The sequence below is a fragment of the Oxyura jamaicensis genome, chromosome 25 (assembly GCF_011077185.1).
Source record: "Oxyura jamaicensis isolate SHBP4307 breed ruddy duck chromosome 25, BPBGC_Ojam_1.0, whole genome shotgun sequence".
Lineage (NCBI taxonomy): Eukaryota > Metazoa > Chordata > Aves > Anseriformes > Anatidae > Oxyura > Oxyura jamaicensis.
In genome coordinates this window covers 1096846-1117798 of record NC_048917.1, presented here as the reverse complement: position 1 = coordinate 1117798, position 20953 = coordinate 1096846, and the positions used below count along the sequence as shown (strand labels likewise).

The 20953-nt window shown below is 49.9% G+C and overlaps 1 protein-coding gene across 1 annotated transcript; it reads right to left on the bottom strand.

Moving 5' to 3' along the window:
- Nucleotides 1-1082: 1082 nt before the first annotated feature.
- SMG5 (SMG5 nonsense mediated mRNA decay factor) lies at nt 1083-19952 on the bottom strand. Its single transcript, XM_035346678.1, has 21 exons — nt 19825-19952; nt 19080-19203; nt 18275-18431; nt 15620-15709; nt 14329-14418; nt 13352-13430; nt 12688-12813; nt 12154-12222; nt 10394-10602; nt 10121-10258; nt 8314-9015; nt 6639-6808; nt 6278-6353; nt 5439-5614; nt 4288-4446; nt 4000-4059; nt 3544-3703; nt 3082-3172; nt 2408-2482; nt 1933-2071; nt 1083-1553 (listed from the first exon to the last, which is right to left on the bottom strand). Exons 2-21 carry the CDS (start codon nt 19176-19178, stop codon nt 1470-1472), a joined length of 2949 nt encoding a protein of 982 aa, XP_035202569.1. The 5' UTR covers nt 19179-19203; nt 19825-19952; the 3' UTR covers nt 1083-1469.
- Nucleotides 19953-20953: the final 1001 nt, after the last annotated feature.

The following is a 20953-nucleotide window of genomic DNA, read 5'->3' as shown; positions in this document are numbered from 1 at the left end:
TTCGATCTTCCAGCATCCACCCGTGGAGCATCTTCCCTTCTCTGCGGGATGCTAAAAGCGCCGAACGGTTTTTGAGCTCGGTCCCGGGCAGCGGCGGGCGCCGCGCTGCCTCTGCCTGCCCTGGAGGGATGCGAGGAGGGGGAACGCGACCGCTCCAGTTCTGCCGCCCTCTCTAGCGGGACGTAGCAGCAGTGGTGTCGGAACAGCCAGCAGGATAGAGAATGGCTTTGAGATCCTACTTCCTCTTTCACGCCTCACTGCAAGACTTTAAAAAAGGAAAAACAACAAAGAACAAAGAGGCATTGGGACTGCTGGAGCTGTCTGCTGCTTGGATCCGTCTCAGTCTCTGCATTCACACCAAGCGGCTGAGCCGTACTGGGGGTTAAATCCGGCGTGGTTCTTCCTCTTCCAGCGACTCTGCTGGACTCGACTCCTTTTCTCCAAGGCCTAATGCTGGAAGCAAAGAAGTGGGAGGGACCGGGGAAGGGGAAAAAGGAGGAGAAGACAGGGGAAGAGTCCTTTTCACCTCTCTCGAGCAGCCAGGTCAATCTCTTACTGCTCACGAAGTGTGCAGCTTGCACAGGAAGCAAGGACGTGCACCAAGCCCACCGGCGCACGTCGCGCAGCGCTCTTCTCGCAGGCCAACGTCCCTTTGCACTGAGCCCGCTCCATGGGGACAGGGAAAGGAAATAAATATGCTTGTTCCAAAAAAAAAAATTATATTAAGAGCTTTTTTTCCCCCCCTTTTAAATAGCATCATTGTCTCCTTTTCTCTCTGACATCGGAAGAGTATCCAGAACCCCAAAGGAACTCCACTTTTTTTTAATATTATTTATATATATAAAACTAAGAATTGAAAAGAAAAAAAAATCCTTGAAAAATAATTAATTCAAAGGGGAAAAAGGAAAAAAAAAAAAGTATGTTTTCCTGTCACCAGATCGCCAAGCAAAGGCTTAACGCTCTTTGGATCTTCTTTGCCAAGCTGGGAGGGCTCCGTTTCTGCTGCGCTGGTTTGGTTTCGTTTCACTCAAGCCCACGCTTTAGAAGCCGCCTGCCCGTTTCAGATGACCAAAGCAAGCTTGGGTGGGGAAGGAGGGGGGAAAAAAAAAAAAAAATGAACGACTGCCCGTCTCTCGCCCGTCCCTGCCGACTGGGAGAAGGGCAGAGCTCTGCCTCAGCCGTGCCGAGGTGCCTCCCTCTTCTCAGAGCAGTTGGCGCCGTCGGAGATGTACAGCCGTCTGGTCGGGGTGCAGGTGGCGGGTGTCCGTGTGCGTGCCGAATCAGGTATTTTTTTTTTTTCTTCTTTTTTGTCTTTATTTTTTTTTCCTTTTTGTAGGTATTTTTGTCATTGTCGTTGCTGCTGCTGCTTCGTGGCTAAGTGTCGCCTGGATTTTTGTTTCCTTTGTTCAGACGCTGCACGTTCCGAGAGGGGGAGAGAAAGGTACACCAACCCGATGCCCTTCTGAACATCAGCCCATCTCTTTCCACTGCTTGTAGAACTCCAGAACGTTTTTTATTTCTACGCTGGCGCTGGTGGCTGCCTGGATGGCAGACTGCAAGCAAACAGACACGACAGGTTATTTTTTACTTGCCCTTCACAACCTGGAGATTCTCAGACACAGCTTGTCATGGCTAAAAGGCCCAGTTCTCCTTCACGCTGAAGTTGCCGTGGCATGAAAGGCCTGCACAGACACACAAATTGCTTCTCTCTCCTCCCCCGGGATTACTTTGCACCACTACAGCATGATGGACCGAGGGGCCTTCAAGGAAATATGCGTAGGGACCAAGAGCTTCCAACTAAATCTGGGAAATCCGGGACTTACTACTTCACTGCAGAAAACATTTTAAAAAAAAAACCCACCCCTTGCCAACCGACCCGATTTTCACCTTGCCAGGAAGCAGGAGGGCTGAGCTCAGCACAGAGTTACTGACCTGCATGGGTGCTGAGAGCGCGCTTGGGTCTTCCAGCTGAAAGCCTGTGATGATGGTGACCATTCCCGTGGTGTCATCCTCTCCGTTCCCTTGGGACACTGTCAGCTGTTTGCAGCTGTCCAGTATTTTATAGAGATTCCTGCCACGCAGATGCAAGAAAAAGAGAAAGAGGGGAGACCACTCGTTTGTGCAAACAGTTTCAAATACGCTCAGGATGATGCACTGAAAGCAGGGCTGTTTCTCTGTTGCCTGGTGAGGGCTTTTCTGAGACCCCTTCTTAGGGCCAGAAGTGTTTGGTGCTATACTCGATGCACAGGTGGACGCCCTACCCCTCTCTCTGGGGAATCTGACTGTCACCCACACAGAGCATCAAATCAAGCAAGCTGTGTGCCTGGTCCCAGCGCTAACACTTCTCTCCAGAACCACCTGCCTGCTGGGAATCAGGCTCAGACATCTCCAGATGCTGTCATCTTACCAGGCGTCTAAATCTTGTCTCTTCAATTTATGCCTCTCAAAGCTCTTCCCGACATCTTTCTGGCAACGAATGTATCTAAGGAAAGATCAGAGTCACTGAGCTCACACAGAGACCGTCACACAGACTGAAGTCAATGCTCTACAACAGGTCGATCAGGGTCCCCGGGCACCTTTGGCAATGCTGGCTTTTATCAACCAGAACAATACCTAAAGGATGGCTCCAGAAACCCCTTGTGAAGCCCCTCAGACCACCTCCCCCCCCCCCCATCGCCGTCGCTGCGTGCACCTCACAAACCCCACAAGTGTTTCCAAGGGTGCCAGCCCTGACACAGGCCTTGAAGGTGCAGTTGGCCCTTGCAGAAGTGCTGTTGTTTGTCCTGCTGCAGCAAAGCCGGGCCATACTGATAAAGGAGCTGCAACTCCGCTCCTCAGAAGCCGCCACATCTCATGGCCAAGCAGCGACTTCAAGCCCATCTGGAGAACCGGCTGCCCGATCTGCTACTTGGCCACCTCCCCTCTTGCCAAGTTCGTTCCTGAGGCCCGGCTTTCCCTTGGCCCACCCCTCACTCTGCTCTAAGGGATGAGCAGCTTGCTCCCAGCTCTGATGTTTCTTTCCATCCCCAAACACCCCCGTTACACAACCAAGGGCAAAGCGCATCTCTCTCCCGTTCTCACCTGTTTCCCTTTTTAAATTCTGCCTCCAGATACCGGATGCTGTCCCGAGCACCTGCGTTATCCTTTTTCAGGAAGTCTAAGCCATCGATCACTAACAGAAAAAAAAAAAAGGAACAGAGACATCTGGCTTACAGCGATACTTCTGCAAGCTAATCCAGATGCGTCGGGCACTTCTCATCCCACGGAATTCTCTCTCCACAGCAGCAGTTGCTGGGATAGGATGCAAAGGGGAGGGCGAACAGGACCTCTCTCTTTTTATATATATATTTTTGATACACTTCGTTAGATCCCAAGCATGAACCACACATAAAACAGGCCCCAAAAGGGACACGGAGAAACCGTGGCTCAGCTGCTGCAGCCATCCTAGGACGGAAAGGAGCCACCTTGGCTCACCACGCTGGCTTCCCAGCAAGCGGGGGGCAGGCAGGCTCGGCTGCGTGACACGAAGCAGAGTTCCCGTACCTATTCGAGGGATGATGATGATGAACCTCCCGCTGGTGGCCAACTGCTTGACAACAGCCAGGTGCTGGCAGAGGGCCTGGGTGTCCGGGACAAGGTAAGGAGACATGGCTGACTGCGCTTTGGGCTGCTGGAGACTTCCCTCCAGCTGAGAAACCTCCAGCTGAAAAACACACGCGCAGAGACGCTTTACGTTACGCTGAAACAAACCACCAAAGAAGGCAAGCTCTCCCTCACGGTGCCCCGTGCGGCCCTTCCAACCTTCCAGCACAGAGAAGCCGTGCAGGAAGCAGAGGGCTGGAAGTGGTCGGTTCCACCCCACCCATCTTTTGCTGAGAAGACTTCCTACTTCTGCACGGAAGGGGAGAAATAAGGAGATCTCCCTCTTCCCTTCCCAGTTTCAGACATTTCAGGGGCACCATTCTGCCAGTGTTTAGAGAGCAAGCAGAGATCTCCTACCTGCAATCGGAGCTGGGCCATATCTCTCATTAGCCTGTTCCGACGAGCTTCCTCTGCAGCCTAGTTACAAAAACAAACTTCCAAATCAATTAGCAGGAAACACAAACTGACACAAGCATCCACTTCCAGGAACAGGGCGAAAAGGGGACACCCGAGTAGCTTTCGGAGGGTAACAGGAGCAAAACTTCCAACTCCAACCCCAAATCTGTGACCGTAGTTCCAATTTAATAGGAATTATATAGGAAATTGTGCCAAGCAGAGAGAATGAGCCCACCTCTGCCAACTCACCATGTGGAACTGGGCTTGGGCCTGGTGCAGCAAGTTGTCTTGCTCTGACTGTGCGATGCTGATAAAGATCCCAAGCTCTGAGTTGAACTGCAGGATGCTGCCCTGCAAGCGGGTGATGAAGTGGCCAAAGCTCCGAATGCAGCAAATCCGAACGACAGACTGCAAAGAAGCAGAAAACAACCCTCAAAGGAAAGATTTCTGATGAAAACGTGCTGCTGAATAGAGAGATGTGGAGAGGGCTGCAGGAAAGGCTACAGCTGGCCAGAAAGCTGAGAAGCGTTCGGTGTTCGCAGACTGGGTTTTCCCCAGCTCGAGGAAGCTCCAGAAAACATCCACAGGCTTCCCCTCAGAAATCTCTGCTCAAGCTGGGAAAAGAAATCAAACGAAACTACAACCTCCACACTTATTTTGGGGCAGGCACTGCTCTTTGTTGCGCTGCTGGGAGAAGGCAGCAAAAGGTGAGCTCGCATGGGATGTGACGTTGGTGTTCTTTGCTCCAGCTGCCCCAGCAGGTTGAGATGACATTCGAGACCTCACCCAGCTGGACTGTGATTTAACAACATGGGGTTAAGATGGTAGCGTATTCCCCACCCCAAAGGAAGCAGACTAGTCCAGCAATGCAAAACAGAAGAGCAGTTGTTTGTGTTTTCTTTTTAATCTGAAGACAGCCGCACTACCCCAAAATTATCACCTTGGTCCTTTGCATTTGGGAAAACAGACGGAAATGCTCTGTGAGGGCACACAGAGCCCCAAAACATAACGTTTCCCTAACTTCTGCATTTTCTGGAGTAGGATCACAGGATGTATCCTGCAGCTCTGACCCTTTCATCCAAGGCAGGGCAGAGATAAAAACGTTTCTGTCCAGACAGAGAAGTCAGGAGATTTCATGTGGCAATGCTGACATGTGACTGTGCTTCCTTTCATAGTGATTCTGACAGAGAAGGGAAGGGAAAGCACGCTGGTTTTTTGGACACAGATGACTTCAGCAACCAGCAATAATAACATGAACTCAGACTCAGAGCTTTGAGTCTCTCCGGGGTCTGTTTTGGTACTAAGAAGAACTGGATCTTCACCTGCACAGCTAAGACAGGCTGCGCTTCCAGAAAGGCAAATGCAGTTCATGCCAAGATTCAGGATTTCCCCTGACTCACCTCCTCCACTGCCGAGAAAATTGGCCGGTCCTGCTCAAAGTTAAACCTCTTGTGTGCGTTTTTCAGAGGGGGCAGATTTCGCAAGGCCACATCTTCTGGGAGCAGCAAGTTGGTGTGCAGGTCTGGCAGCTCAGCGCCGCTCAGCATGTCCTTGACTTCATTACAAAGGTCCAGTCCTGGGAAGGAGGGAGGAAAAGCAAACCAAGACACGCTGATTGAAACAACTGGTGCAGAGACAGAGGAAAAATGCTCGAAGGCACACAAGGCACAACGAACAAGGGCGGAGGTTTATCGTTACTGTGAACGCGTGCTGGGGGAGGAACACTGTTCACAAAAAGGCCACCCACAAAACGAAGAGTAACCGGTCCAAACAAGCTGCTGAGGCGTACCACTTCAGAAAAGCTGCAGTGTGGAGGGTCAGCTTTCCCATCCCTTCCAAAAGACAAGCATCCCTCGAAACTATGCTTAACACCCACGTGGATATTTAGGCTGAGGCACAGGGCACGTCATGAGCATCCAAATGCTGAGAACTGATTTCTACGATTGCCACGGTGGAATCAGACCCGTACTTACGGTCTTGATTCCAATCCGGGTGGCCACACAAGGACTCCACGCACACAGGTGCGAGAGTTTAGGTTACAGTCAGCCCTAGATAATGGATTAATAGGGCTGAAGTCTAAAGGACAGTATTTAACTGGAGTGGTGTTCAAATAAGAAAATAACACACGGAATAAGTCACTTCGCGTCGGGCTTAAAGCAATCTGCTACTGGAAACACGGAAAAATCACGGAGGACCAGGCTTGCTGAAACACTGCGTTGCCCTTTTCCTTCTCCCGTACCTGATTCCTGCAGGTCTGCAGCAGAAGGCAGAAGGTTCAGGAGCACAGACAGCCTGTTCCACAGGCTCTGAGAGCTCTGCAGGAACAAAACACAAAAGGCCACAGAAAACGTCAGGACAGATGTATGCAATAACCAGGCCACGTGGGCTTCCCGTTATCACAGACCTCAAAATGCTTTAAAAACATAAACTTCACTACGCTCCTTGAGGCCACAATGATCTTCATTCAGCTGGTGGGGTATGGAACCTCACCTGCTGTCCAGGACTGAGCCAACAGCTTAAATTTGCTCTTAGAAGCCCAGCCCGGCCCAGGGGATCTGAACAGACGCAGCCTTGGACCAAACACCGAGCCCAGTTCCCACCTGAGCACACATGATGATGAGGTCTGTGTTTGTCCTCAGCCAGTCCAGGAACACCTTGACAGTGAGAAGCAGCCCCTCGTTGGTCACGATCTCTAGCTTCTCCTGAAGGGATCGTTCGTTCCTGCAGGATTTGTTACTTGAAATGCTTTCCTCAGAGTCGGACACATCATCTGGAAAAATAAAAGGAAAAACAGGATGATGGCAGGCATTAAACCCCCCCCGTATCCTAAAATAACGAGCCATAAAATCACGGCCCATTATTTTATGAGCCAGGGGACCATGGGGAATTTAAATGTTGAATACGTTTTGCTATTTTGTCATTCTACAGACCCAAGGATCTCAAAGCCAGCACCCAGGGCACAGTAACATCCCTTGATGACAACTGCAGGCCAGCTACACGAGTGACCTGAGGTCAAGGTCGCAGCAAGCGTGGAATCAACTGAGTTCTACTACAGTCCCTTATTTTAATTGCTCAGTCACTTCTGTCCATCAGCACAGCAATTATCGTTCAATAAAGGCTCAGAATCAAAAAGGAAGGAAGCAATTTAATCGGAAACCACCCCCAACAGAGCGTTAAAACTCGCCCAAGTTTTGAAACAGCACAGCTGAGGGAAGGGGAGCTCCAAGCCAAAAAGCACAGGGATTAATTCAACCTCTCGCTTTCAACATCTATAAAGGCCACACGATTCAGATACAGTCCTGGATCTGCAACTTCTGCAGAGCCCGCTGAATATATGAAGGAAAATGTTAAGCAGACCAAACCCCCTTTGTTTCTTTCTTTCCCCCAAACTCTTTCAAGTGGCTACAAAGCAAAGCTGGGAGTCACAAACTGTTAGCACGATCTAATACTTCCCCTTCGAATCCTAACCCAGGCAGAGCCTGAATCAGGCCCATTGAGTCTGGCAGCACGATGCAGAAATGTTTCCTTGCTCCAGGGAAGCAGGGAGGAATGACAAACAAGACTGAACAGGCCCATGTGGTTTTATCTGAAATACAAACAACGCCCTGTAGTGCTTCAGAGCTCCCTTCCAAGCTGTTTTTTTTTTCCCAGAGCATTACTCCGCTGCATAAATGGTGTGGTAAGAGAGAAATTACAGCTCCACCTGCTGTGCAGTTCGGTCCAACGCTGAATTCAGCGTGGCAGCGTTCAGAGGGTCACAGAAAGTGGCCCTCAACTCCTCCTGCATGCACCTAGGACACGGCTTCCAGACAAGCTACTACAACAGCTTTGCGGAGTTGGTAACACGATGGCTCATGGAAAACTTCCTCGACTGCGTCTGCGCTGGGAAGGATCTGATCACAGAGATTTCACGTGGGAAAGAGGAAGATAATCCAGACTTCTAATCCCTGCTGGAATTATCCCCAGGACTATCAGAGCTGGCTGGAATTATTATTCTGCCTGCTGAGCAGAACAACAGCTAAAGCTGGCTGGCTGCAGGGGTCTCCTTTGCTCGATCGCACGTGATCCTAGACGTCAGGCAGTAGGAGCAAAGCTCCTCCAGGAAACACCCAGCCCCAGGCTTGTACGGTACGTGGGCAATCTGCTCACCCAAACCTGGCCGAAGGAGAACTTGCAGGATAGAAGGGGGGTGGATTTTGGCAAACAGACTGCTCCAAGCCTGCAGCCCTCTCCACAGAAGCGCAACACGTTTTCAACGAGCGCGCTAATCCTTACCTTGCTCTGCCAAGCTGGGTTTCTCCAGATCCCCGTTGACGCATGGCTTGTTGTCTATTCCGTCCTTTAAGACAGCTGGCTCACTGTTTGGTTTCAGAAGGATGTTGCTGAAAGTGGGAGCCAAGCGAAAGCAGCGTTTGGTCTGAAACAGCTGGGTGGACATAGCTTGGAGATTACTGGCTATGCTCGCATCATTAGTGCTCAGGGAAACGGGTCCATTCACTGCTGAATCTGGGGTCTCAGTTTTAGAGACGCTTGGGATCTTGGAGTCCCCAAGCCCACTGCCATCCACACAGTTTTTTAAGGCCTCTTTGGGCCCACTTTTGCCTCGGCTGCTTCCCTCCTCACCCGGATCATCTTCCATGTCCTCCAAGTCAGACCGAGATTCTTGGCTGTTCATGTCAGAGTCCGTCTCCACATCAAAAGCAGCTTCTGCTTCCTCGTCACTCTTCTCTGAGCCACTTTCTGAGCCATCGCTGCCCTTTGTAGAGCCCTGGCTGGAGTCAGAGTCAAAGCCCTCACTCAGGTCACTCTCATCCACCTTCTGGGGGTGGCGACGGCGACGCAAACAGGAGAGGCGAGAGTATTTCTTGCTTTTCTTGCAGTCATTCTTCCGTTGTTCCTCTTTGGGCTGATGATTGGCCAACTCAGCTTCGGCTTCTTTCTCAATCGAGTTCAAAGGCTCCCGTGGCTCCTGGTCATCTGCAGACATTGAAAACGAGGCCACAAGTTAGAAAAGCACCGATGGCTCACACAAGCTGCTTGCCAGCCCAGAGCCAGGGGAAGCAGCAGCGCAAACTTCAGCCATCACTTCTATTATTGTCTTTCACCAGAAAGAGAAGTAATGACAACCCTGAGAGAATGACTCACACTCTAAAAGGGCAGCCGGAAAGACTTGAGGAGCCTGGATTCCTACAGGCCAAGCTGTGCTGCTCCGTTATCAGGCAGCCTCAACGCTGAACGTTGCCAAACCAGCATAAAACACACGGTGGAATCTTAAATCTTTTCCCCGGCTTTCTGAAGTCTGAGAGCCAAGTGTGACCCACCTAGCAGGGCAAGAGCGCGTGCCAGTCACCTCGATTAAACCAGCCTCTCCACCTCATAACCAGACTGAGTTGACCTAATCCCTTTCCTCGACCAACACGCTCCGAGCCTTTCCAGCAGCCCTTTGTCACCCTGCCAGCTTCAAAACCCAGGCAGGGGAGGAGTCGTTCACTGTTGCTTTTGGCCAGGAAAACTCCAGTCCTGCATTCTGTGAAATGGTACAAATTGGCTGTTTGGAGGGGAAAGATTAAGTGGTTTTATTCTCTGCTCAACAGGCTCCACCAGCAACTAAAGACCTGCTTTGGTCTGAACAGAGATGAGGCGTGAAGAGCAGGGCCGGCCTGCCCCGCAAACTGCTCTGCCCAGGTGTTCTACCTGAGATCATCTCGGTGGAAGAGAAAAAGAGTCCAGTAAATAACAGTGAATGCAGACAGAAAATAAGCAGCACAGACTGGGGTAAATAGATGATGAACAAGCTGCCAAAAGACACAAAACCGTAACTCCTTTCAAGAAAGCAAGCAACTCTCCTATCCCATGATGATTCTGCTACTCACTGAGAGCATCTAAGTGGAGAATGTCTCCCCAAATTACCCGTTTTTGTGGATTTCAGCCCAGCAGTCAAAGATCGAGATGTTTCTAGCACCACTCGGGCACGACGCTACAAAACCCGTGTCCAGGAGATTTAGGAAAGGAAAGTGAAAGCCACCCCTTTATCGACATGCAAGTGGGGAGACCCAGCTTAGTACCACCTCCGTCCTCTTACCTGTGCCATCATTCTGAAAGGCTGGGACTGGATTTTCCCCTTCTTCTAGCTCTGCCTGCAGGCGAATATTGACGTGATTTATCAGGTGGGAGAAGAGGGCCAGCGTGAAAGCAATGGCTGCACTGTACTGCTTTGAACCTGCAACAAGACAGCTTAATGAGGCAGAGGAGACTGACCACTAGCCCAAAACGCGAGTGCCAACTAAGACTTCCTCTGACTAATTGGACTGCTGATTGTTATCGTACCACTGGATTTCTGAATGGCGCTGGTTACCTGCCCTCTTGAGGCTGTGAACACTCATAAAGCAGATGATCACCATGCGGAAGATCAGGAGATCGGGAAGGAAGGAGTAGCCACTCTCATACTCTTCTTCATCTTCGCTGGTTGAGCTCAGATTAGGAGGAGAAGGCAGGTAGAACAAGCACAGATTGAAATCCTCCAGTACGGACTGGCAGAGTGATGTCAGCTCAGAATCCAAAGAGCTTAACAAGAAGAAAAAAATAACAAGAATTATTGTTCAAGACCCAAACTCCTGGCAATGACTGTGTGGAGACTGACCAAAACTGGCAGAAGCTACAGTGCGGCGATCCTTTGCCCTAGGAAAGACAAAGCAAAGGGGAACATAACGCAGGCGACAAAGGGTATGAGAAGCAAGTGGGATGAATCAGATTACATTTTCCCCTCCAAAGCTGACAAATTAAAGATAAACTATAACTAGGGCACGTCCTTGCAAAGAGATGGGTCACCAGAAAAGGTATGGGGTGGGATGGGGTCAGCAGGTGGACTCATACATCGAGTCCCAGGCCCAAAGTGAGACTCCGGCAGACTGGCACAGGAACAACCACAGTCCTTATCTGCACACCTCCTGTAATTCAAAGACCTCAAAAACATTTTATAGCTAACCTAAATAACCCCTGGATGACTTTTTCCCCGGGAGCTCAGGCAGCAGCCATTAAGAAACGGCACCTCAACGTTAAAGGCAGCAGAAGTTTCAGATCCACGGCTCAGTTAAAAGGATTGCATCGCAGCACACAAGTTAGGGACTCTATTTTCCCTCCTCCCACGGCTCTAACTCACAGCCCCCCAAGAACATTCTCCTGTAGCAATTAGCTACTTCAGATGAAGCACACGTGGTTTTCAGTATAGTGGGCTACAGGAGTCTCCTCCTTACCAAAAGGCAACAAAACCACACCTGTCTGCAAAACATCTGGCAAATCCTTTTCAAGGGACAACTCAACTGGGGAATTGAAGTGATTTCCTGTTTTTTAATGCACTAAATATTCATTAAGTGGATATTAAATGAGCCTTGAATTTCTTCTCTGGTATAAGTCAATACGTGAATGCTAACCCCATGCTGAGCTGCATCAGCAAGGGCACAGCCAGGTGAACAAAATCATGATTCTTCTCTGTCTGGTACTCGTGAAATGGTATCTGGAGCACTGCGTCTAGTTTCGGGGTCCCCAGTTTCAAAAATAAAGATACTGACAAAGTGGACAAAGTCCAGCAGGGTCAAGGGTAACACAGCACGCGATGTATGAGAAGCGACAAAGAGAACTGAGTTTGTTCAGTTTGAAGAAGAGAAGGCTTAGGGAGGTATAAACTTTGTTTTCAGGTGCCAAAGAGGTGGTTTTAAGGGGCTGAGCCAGAGGACTCTTCTCCATGGTGCACAGCAAAAAGAAGGGAAGCAACAGGCCCAAGTTGCAATGAAGGAAAATAAAAATCCCTCCTCAGTAAAGGTGGTGAAAGACTGGAAGGGGAACCAGAACCTCTAGAAAGTCTCTTCCAAACTATGCTGTTCCATGATGAATTTAATTGCAGTCTGTGTATAAGCCCTTTAACACCTGCTTTATTTCAAGAGGTTGATTTAGAATCACCTGAAAACCTCCCAGCAGAAACAGACTTCGTAAAGCTTGGACCTTTTGGCAAAAAGCCTCAGCACAGGCGCCGTTATCCTGCAGGGAACGGCCTCTTCCACTTCTGAACGCCTGCTACCGGGAATTATCAATGGAAGATGTAATCTGTCATAACCTTACCTGCTCTTTGGTTGCAAAAGGCTCTGCAGGTACATAAAGCTCACCAGCAACCTCTTAATGTCTTTGCACCTGAAAAGATGGTGAAGAAAACACTGTAAAGCAGGTACCCTCCTGCATTTTCCATCGCTGAGATGGAAAAGGCTAACAGAGCTCTACCAATAGGTAAATGAGGTCTCAGTTGATAACTACATTCTGAGGGAACTGCAGAAAAAAAGGTTAGTTTACGTATTTCTGCTTTTCACCCATGTCTCAACACTCCTGTACAGCCAGCAGCTCCAGGGCAGAGTGAGAAATACCTCACCTCAACATCCGTACCCAGAGAGCCTTCGTATTCTCTCCTAAGATTGTGACCTGAGAGACCTAGAATGGGATCTAAACTGGGGCTCCCAAAATTCTGACAACACTTGCTGCCTCAGACGGGTGACCTCCCAGTTCCCATTTCCCAGAAAGACATTGCTCCTGACCCAGGGTAGGATCTTGGTGTCACTGCAACCCCTCAGCCCGCACCCCTCTCCTTTTTCTTTGCCCTCCTACCGTTTCTTGCTTGGAGACAACTTCCTGGTTTCACATTTCTTCAGCTGGTGATACATTTTGGCTGCTTTGTCGTAGAGACGCTTCAGGTTCCCATAGGCACCTTCAAAGGACACTTCAGACTGGATACTGAGATATGGAAACAAAACACATCCAGAGTTACTTTGCCACAAGGTTGCTCACGTTCTAGGGCTTTACTTCCCCAGAAAGTTATTCAGGCACCTCAACACGAAGCCTTTGTCTGAACATGCTCAGGAACTTAACTCCCACTGATATCTGTGAATCCCACTCCAGGCCGCATCACGGCTCTGTCTGCAACGTTTACACGCCTTTTTTAAATTTGTGCCTTAAGGCCATGTTCAGGTATCTTAATTCCATCCACCTCACTGTGCTGGGTGCCTCACTCAGCGCTTCCACTCCCCTTCAGACTTGGCTCTCTAGCCCAGGCATAGGGTCTCGGGTGAAACACCGCCCTCCAAGTGCCACCTGCCTTTGTTTCGTGGCCAGCAAGACAGCTTGGTCTGACCAAGGCTCACTTTTATTATCAGTCCTGCCCGAGTGTGAAACGAACCCACCTGACCAAAGTAAAGGAGAAAAGAATCTGGCATCAGCAACCGCAGTGCACTGATTCTTTACCCAGAAAGCCACGCTCCTCGCGGACACTCACCAGCGCAAATAGCAATAGGTGGCTTCCACATTGTAGTATTTGCTCCCAGCCAGTGTCCCCAGCTGATTAAAAGGCATGCCTGTAATGAAAGAGAGGGGCAATGGAATTAACTCAGAATCCTCCAATGGCCCTGCTAGAAAGCAGAGCTGCTCTTGTCTCATGTGAGAGCGAAAACAGGTGGCACAAACAAAGCTAAAAAGCTGCAGTACAAAGAACTGGACTACTCGATTCTTTCACCACTTTTTTTTTTTTGGCTTTACGGTGCTTTTGGATCCTCTGCACCTTCCTACTGGTTACCTGTGTAAGCAGAGCAAACCATTCCTCCTTCACCTCCGTATTAATAATGACAAGGCCTTGACTCTGTTACACGGTATTCCTCTTGCCATAGACAACATCTTGTGAGCATTTAAGAGCTCTGTCCCACCCCACTGCACTACATAAATGTTGGTCAGTTATTGGTTTTGGGGATCAGACTGAACAAACAGCTCAGCAAGAACCCTGCAAAGACAGCACAGAGAAGGTATCTTTTGGAACAGCTCCTTCTTGCGATTAGACAGGCTCTCAACTCTTGCCACAATGTGTTCTCGTGAAGTAGATCCTTCCAAAAGAGGCAGGAACTCGTGAGGCTGGGGGTTAGAGGTGGCAGTGGCAAGGCACAGAGAGGAGCAACAACGCTCTGCTTCTGGCAATGGGCAGCTGGAGCTTCCCCTGGCCAGACAAGCCCAGTTTTATCACATCCATGGAGTTTGACCTCCTCAGATGAGTAAGCTGAGGCCATGTGGGAAGACAACCTTTGCTTTATCTCCTCTGTTTGGCGTCTCAGCAAGAGAGTTTCTCACAGAGGGAAGTGATTTTAACCGGAGAATAAAACCACTCCTCTCTCAGGATGTAAACCTGAACAGGGCGCTACCGCTCCCATTGCTTTTAGGTTAGGGAAATGTGATGTTAATGACCAAAATTTATGGTTACTCACTCACCAATCTGCGGTGCAACAGAAAGGGCTTGATAGTAAAACCGCTCAGCCAGCAACTCTGTGTCCACTCCTGCCAGTTCGTTCTGATAGCGAGCTGAAAGAAAACCACAGAGTGCAAATCAGAAATCAGAGGCCAGACCTCCTCCTCCCTTCCGCAGAGGCGCAGTTTCCCTAGGAAATAAAAAGACCCCAAAACTTCCCAGGCCTGCTTGAAACACTTAACTGCGCTGCCCCACACATTACAACCCCCGGCATTTCGAGCGAAGGCGACGTCCCTCCACGCTTGTGGTAGCATGTAAGCAAAAGGAAGAAATCCTTCTCCTCCGTGTGCTAAGTGCTGATTCATTTCTCCTTGAAATAACTCGGTGTTGCGCTCCCGTTTCCCAGTACCTCAGACAATATTCTACTACGGCACAGTGTGAAGTCGAAAGCGAGAGCTGACCTAATAAAACCCAGAACACGTGGCTGCGGCTAGACTCAACTTTATTTGGTAGGCATTTTGGAAACCTTAGGGGAGAGCACTGGGAAGAGGTGAGCAGGTTTGTCTCCCACCAGCCAGGTGAACTCTTAGCACCCCCGGGAAACATTTCTTTGCGGTGCATTCCTGAGCCGATTCACGCACAATAAAGTGCAAGAGGTTTCCAGAGCTTGAAGGCTGCTGCTGCGTGTCGAGCACATTTACCCACGACACACTTCCCATAGCTGGTTTTTTCACACCATTACATGTTTTCTCACCGCTTTCACGCCCACACGCGAGAAGCTGACACACTTACCGCACACTTCAGGAGGTCGTGACTGCGGGACAGACAGGTCTGCCATAAAAAGGACGACACACAGCCTGACACAACGACCAAGAACCTTGGGCTTTGCCGTGGCCCATCGCTCTGGATTGTTTCGCAATAATGCTTAACAAATCTGATTTTCAGTCACACTTCTCACGACAGTGGCTCTGTAAGGCAACCTTAAAGCAAGCCTCAACTGCGAAATCAGCCCGCTTTGAGTTTCCTTCACACCATCCAAGCAACGTAACTGAAAGCAAAGGATTCCATTCCTTAACGCTCAGAGATGCAGCTGTTTGCTAAACGCAGAATTCTCATCTTCTGGCACGCGCGCAAAAAGCTCCTGCAATCTGCAGCAGTTCGGTTATCTGCGAGGGTTTCACCCTTCCCTGCTGAACGTGTGCAAGAGAAACCAGCACCTGGAGTAACTACGGCCGGTGACTTACGGTCACGGACTCGGTGCTGCGCAGGCACCAGCTTTAATGCATTAAAGGTTACCCCGAAAGATGCTCTTACCTAGATCTCCGAGATACACCAGACATCTGTGACACGCCATCTGTGCCCACTCCATCTCCTTCTCCGATGCAGACACGGGTTTCTTGCAGCCTACATGCGAAATACGGAGTCACACACACCGTTGGGTACAGGAAAGACACACGAGCAGCCCCCGCCCCCGCCTGAGACACCCGACATTGCACGGGCTGAAAGCAAAGATCACACGTTCAGCCCCAGGCTGTTGGCTGGGGCACCTTACAGACAGCAGTTCACCCTCGCTGTCAAAAAGGTGACACGTAGACACTGATGCTTGCCTCCTCCCCGCTTCAGCTCCCCGCTGATCAGGGGCAGCGCGTGTCACGGCACCGCCAGCAGTCACCGAAAGGATTGTCGCTCCGACGTCACCTTAAAGGTATGCCACAGAGAGCTGGCGAGGCTTGCACTCAGATGAGAGGACAAAGGCCAATTCCTGTCTACGAGGCACGTGATCGTGTTAACACAGCGCTGGGCGTAAGCTAAGAAGGCCTGGAGAGGCTGATTTTGTTAGCATGGCTAATGAGGCCTTTGGATCGGAGCTGGCGCAAATCCCTGGAAGGCAGAACAAAGGCTGAGCACGCCTGCACCTGGCGACAGCGTACAGCGCGGACATCCCCTCCCTGCCGCTGAAGGTGGGAAGGAATTCTGCATCAAGGCTGAGGTTTGCATTTAGAATTGCCAAAAAACAAAAAAAGGAGGAAGAGAAGTAAAAAAAAATGAGAAGTCAGGACAGCAAATCTGTGATGCAGCCAGGGCAGCCACAGGCAGGCAGGGAGAGTTTGCCTCCAGGGAAAAACAAACAAAAAACAAACAAAAAAAAACAGTTCAGGTTGTAGAAAGTGTCAAAAGCAACAGGGGAAGGCTCCAGCCGGCTGACCTGACCTAATTTAAGCTGTGAAATGTGGCTCAGTCCCTGGGAGGGGGACGCAGTCTAGGTTCAGTCTTCCTGTTGCCAAGGTCTCTTCTGGAGGAGCAAAATCCCTCAAGCAGGAATCCCAAAGGAAGATTTTAAGATCAGCCCAATCTGCAGCCTGAGTTGCTTTCCTCTTGGCTTGGTTTAAAAGGGTGGAAGTGATGTCTGGAGGCCCAAGTGACCGCTGAGGAACGGTTCCCACTTACTGACAGGCACTGAGTCACACAATACCAACACACGGCCTCGAAAGCTGCATCCAAACACCCTGCTGGATCTATCCTCCCTTTCCTTTTCATCTTCTCATTTCCCTTGATGTAACGATCGAGTTGTCACCGCCCCAGTTTGGAGTTCATGCAGGATTCTTCCACATCTACCTTTTCTGGATATGCAAGGTTCCATTGCGGTTAAGGTACGTATTTGTCTGCTGCATCGCATTAAATACAGAGTTAAGAAAGCTGGGAGCCTTTCAGATGCGATCACACCACGGGGCATAAACGGCTCTAGAATGTGCGTTCTGAGAATTTATTAATTCTGCCGTGCTGAGATACATTTCTAAAACCAACAGTTGCCAGGGACATCTGCCTTATCAACTGACATCTCAACGCCGACCATGATACAATCATCTCCCAGAAGCTAAGAACAGGATCCCAGCAACTAAGCCGTTCTATTCTACAGGTGTACCAACTCCGATTTCTGTTGTCCCCCCCACTGCTGGCTTGAAAAACTCCAATTAAACCCTTGCTAATACAGCTCCCCAAAATCCAGACGACCCGTTTCCCAGCTGGACTCACCTAAGACAGAAACAGGTTCCTTGAGGTTACTGAGCACAACCCAGGAGCAAAGATGAACAAAGTATTGCAAGAGAACCTAGGATGTGAATCCGTATACAGCCTTGAGCTGTTTCAAGACAGTGAACGTTTACTTCTCCTCTAACAGCTAAGATACTTCCAATTATCCTGCGAGGGCACGCAGGTTGGCTGAGGCAGCTGACATCCAGCTTGCTGCGCTGTGGGAGCTTCCTCATCTCAGCCCAAGATCCAACGGCAGCGTCAAAGCTGCACGTGGTACGTGTACGAGGAGGAAGTACACAGAGGGAGTACAGACAGAGGGGCACCACGAGTAGGGACAGTGTCTTACATCTCGTCAGTGGGGCGTTCTCATTAAAAAAAATGTTGTTTTCAACGATCTGTTCCCCCCCAGTGGCCCACTCGTTCACTTTCGTTCAGCTCTTTTAAAACGACCCGTCCAGCCAGAAGTCCTCTGCCAAGCCTCCAAATCATTTGGAAGAAATTCTTTGATTTACTCTGAAGGTGGTGAGGCACCGGAGCAGGGTGCCCAGAGAAGCTGTGGATGCCCCATCCCTGGAAGTGTTTAAGGCCAGGCTGGACGAGGCTTTGAGCAACCTGCTCTAGTGGAAGGGGGCGTGGAATGAGATGATCTTTAAGGTCCTTTCCAACCTCTTCTAGGATTCTCTGATTCCATAAAAACCTGCCATCACCGAACATTTACTAAAGGATTTTCTGACGGAATTTTAGCTTCCATAGTTTAGTACTTAAAAAAAAAAGCATTATGGAAAAGAGAACAGGGAGAACAGGACAGGCTGTGCTAAACAGCTAACAACCTCCTCAGAAAAATAAAAACCCCTTGAGTGCTGAAACAAGGATGGACTAGCACGAGGGGAAGCCACCTGGCGGGGATGCCAACAGCCCCCGACACTGAACACCAACCTATGAGAGGGTCCGTGACGTGCGTCCAGTCGATGCAGCACTGCAGCTCCAGCTGATAGTGAGACTGAATGTAGAGGAGAAGGTGCTGGTAAAATCCTATGCCAGCGACTAAGTGAGTCCGGTACGCGCACTCCAGAGTGCTACGGCTGTGGATGTGCTGGAGGAAAGAGAGGTGAAAAGATGTTACTGCGGTCCAGGTAACGTTTTAGGCTGGAAACCCAAGTTATATGAAGCAAAAGAGCGGGCAACTCAGCTTTAGTTGGCTTTGCACAGTTCTGCACCTCCCCTTGCTCAAGGGTGTTTTATCTAGTAGTATTTACTAAGGGTCAACAGCAAGGAGAAACACTCGGAGCAACAAAGAATAAAAGTAAAGTCAAGGTGTCTGCCTAGGACACGCCTGAATTCCATTCAGGCAACCAGATGAGCAGGAGACAGATCACAGCATTAGAAAATAGGAGGGTGAGTATTTCACACCTTCCAGCGATCAATTCTAAGGGGGGGGAGGAAATCAGCATCGACAAATCCTCCTAAGTCCATCACTGGCACTCATTCTGCATGGAAAATGTGTTTTGTGAAGCTGGCAAGACAAAAATTAAGTAAATGATGCTGGAATATACCCTGCAATGGCAGCCCGCTCAGCAGATCATTAGAAGTTACCTGCCCACAGCTGGACGAAAAGTGTACGTCAGCTCCACAACCACAACTCAGGGCTGCCCGTTCTTCTCCAGGCAAATAAAGCTTGTAACTTAAGTCTCTGGCCAGGCAGCGGGTCAGAGCTTCTCATGCCAGAGCAGCAGGTACTTACCTTTTTATTTGTTTTAATGAGCTGGATAACTTCATAGTAAACTTTCCTCCAGAGCAGCTCTTCTGCTTTTCTTCCATAATCCACTGGATGCAAGAACATCAGCTTCACGCACAGCTCTCGCAGCCTGAGGGAGGCACCAAAGAATTCATGTTTAGCCACAGCAGCTTCAAATACAGCTGCCACTTCACGAGCAAAACCGAGGAAAATCTGAATTAATTACGATGGATGAGCCAGGCTATCTGGTGATGGTACAGCTTGTGTTGCTCCCGCGCAAGAACATCTTGAAGAGCCTACGCAAAGCCAGTTACCACGGCTCAGCTGCCCATCAGGAACTCCTTAAACTGCAGTCATGTAAAAAATGGTCTATGACCACAGGCTAGAAGGAAAAGACCACCCCCACCAGGTATCTTCTGAACCTGATAAAAGATTTATCACATACACCCACAGAGTTTCTACATCCCACTTTTTTTTTTTTTTTTTGAGATAGTTGCAAGGAAGGCATCAGCCAACAGCTTGCTTGTATTATAGTGGCACCTGGGAAAGCCTCCTGCCACGGCCTCTGTGGCTGGGCGTTGTTCAAGTACCTGAAATCTGGCCTCTGCTCCAAAAACCTGGAGGAATCCGTTCTCAGTGGGTGCACCACAAAGCGAACACACTGGGCAGCCGCTGATTCAAGACGTCCGTGTGTTACTCCCCGTGGATTTTTCCAAAGACAGACAAAAAAGGATTGCCCTGCCCGACTTACTTGTTCCTCAAGCTGATGTTCTCTGGCTTGAACACTTCCTGATACGCTGCCTTATTGCCAAGGATGAGATCCAATCGATGAACAGCCTCTACCACGGCCCTGCAAGGTAATAAATACAAAGAGGAGCTTCAGCGCGGGTTATCTGAGGTTATTTTACAAGATCTGGAGTCTCTGCACGGAACCATTCGTTTAATTGGTTATAAAATGAATTAATTCCCAACGATCGCTATTTTGATAGGGCGAGTCGAACTTGCACCAATTCCTGCTTCCTTACCAACTGATCTACAAGAGAAAGCAACTCACTTGCCAAAACGTCCTCACCTTCGTTACCGTGATTCCTTAATTAAAGGCCTTAAAGCTCTCTAGATGACAGGTAACGGAGGGAGTCTAAAATAGGAAATTTTTACCAGCCTTTTCCCCTGAATGTCAGCTAAAAGACAGAACAAGCTGCCCCGAAGCATCCAAGTTGTGCAAAAAAAAACCCCACACTTTTGTGAGTGCTTGAGGTCAATAAACCGACTCCTGGAGTTACTCCATTCCACACGCTCCTCTTTTAAGCAACGTGTCCTCCAAGCCAGCCCTTAGCTATCACCCCCCCCCCCCGGGGCTCCCTCCACCTCACATCTTCCCGTTGTTCCCTGTTTGCTCCAGCACCTCCGTCACCTCTCCTGCTGCGCGCGCGGAGCTGCTGGAACGAGAAGCTGAAGATGTGCTGCAGGCACGCAACCAGACCGAGCCGCGCAGAGCCAACCTCTGCCAGGCAGAAGGGGTGGGTGCTGCTGCCAGTTCTCCCCCCCCCAAAAAAAAATCTCCATCCTCTGCAGAAAGAAAACTCCCTGGCCAGGCTCACAGCGCAAGGGAACGTCTCTCCGACGGGTGTCGTGGTGTGGACAGGGCACTTGCGAGCAAGAGCGCGCAAAAACCGTACGCACAGACCGAAACCGTCAGCAGTTCCTTGGAAGAACGTAGGGAAGACTGACCTACACGCTGAGCTGGGAGAGCGAGCAGCACGGAGCCGAACCAACCTCTTCCTAAATAGCCACGAAGAAAACCAAGAACAGAGCACCCAGAGGTCTGCCACTAACCTCGGTGTCCTGCTGGCTAACATCTTTCTCGTGTGGCGTGAAGA

Bases quoted from the DNA above. Each gene is read 5' to 3' on its own strand.
- SMG5 (XM_035346678.1), bottom strand. From the start codon at position 19,178: ATGTTCTTGCATCCAGTGGATTATGGAAGAAAAGCAGAAGAGCTGCTC. The intron at 13,431-14,328 runs GTGAGTGAGTAA...CTTTCATTACAG, and splicing joins TTCTGTTGCACCGCAGATTG to GCATGCCTTTTAATCAGCTG. The intron at 2,483-3,081 runs GTGAGAACGGGA...ATCTTTCCTTAG, and splicing joins GAATTTAAAAAGGGAAACAG to ATACATTCGTTGCCAGAAAG.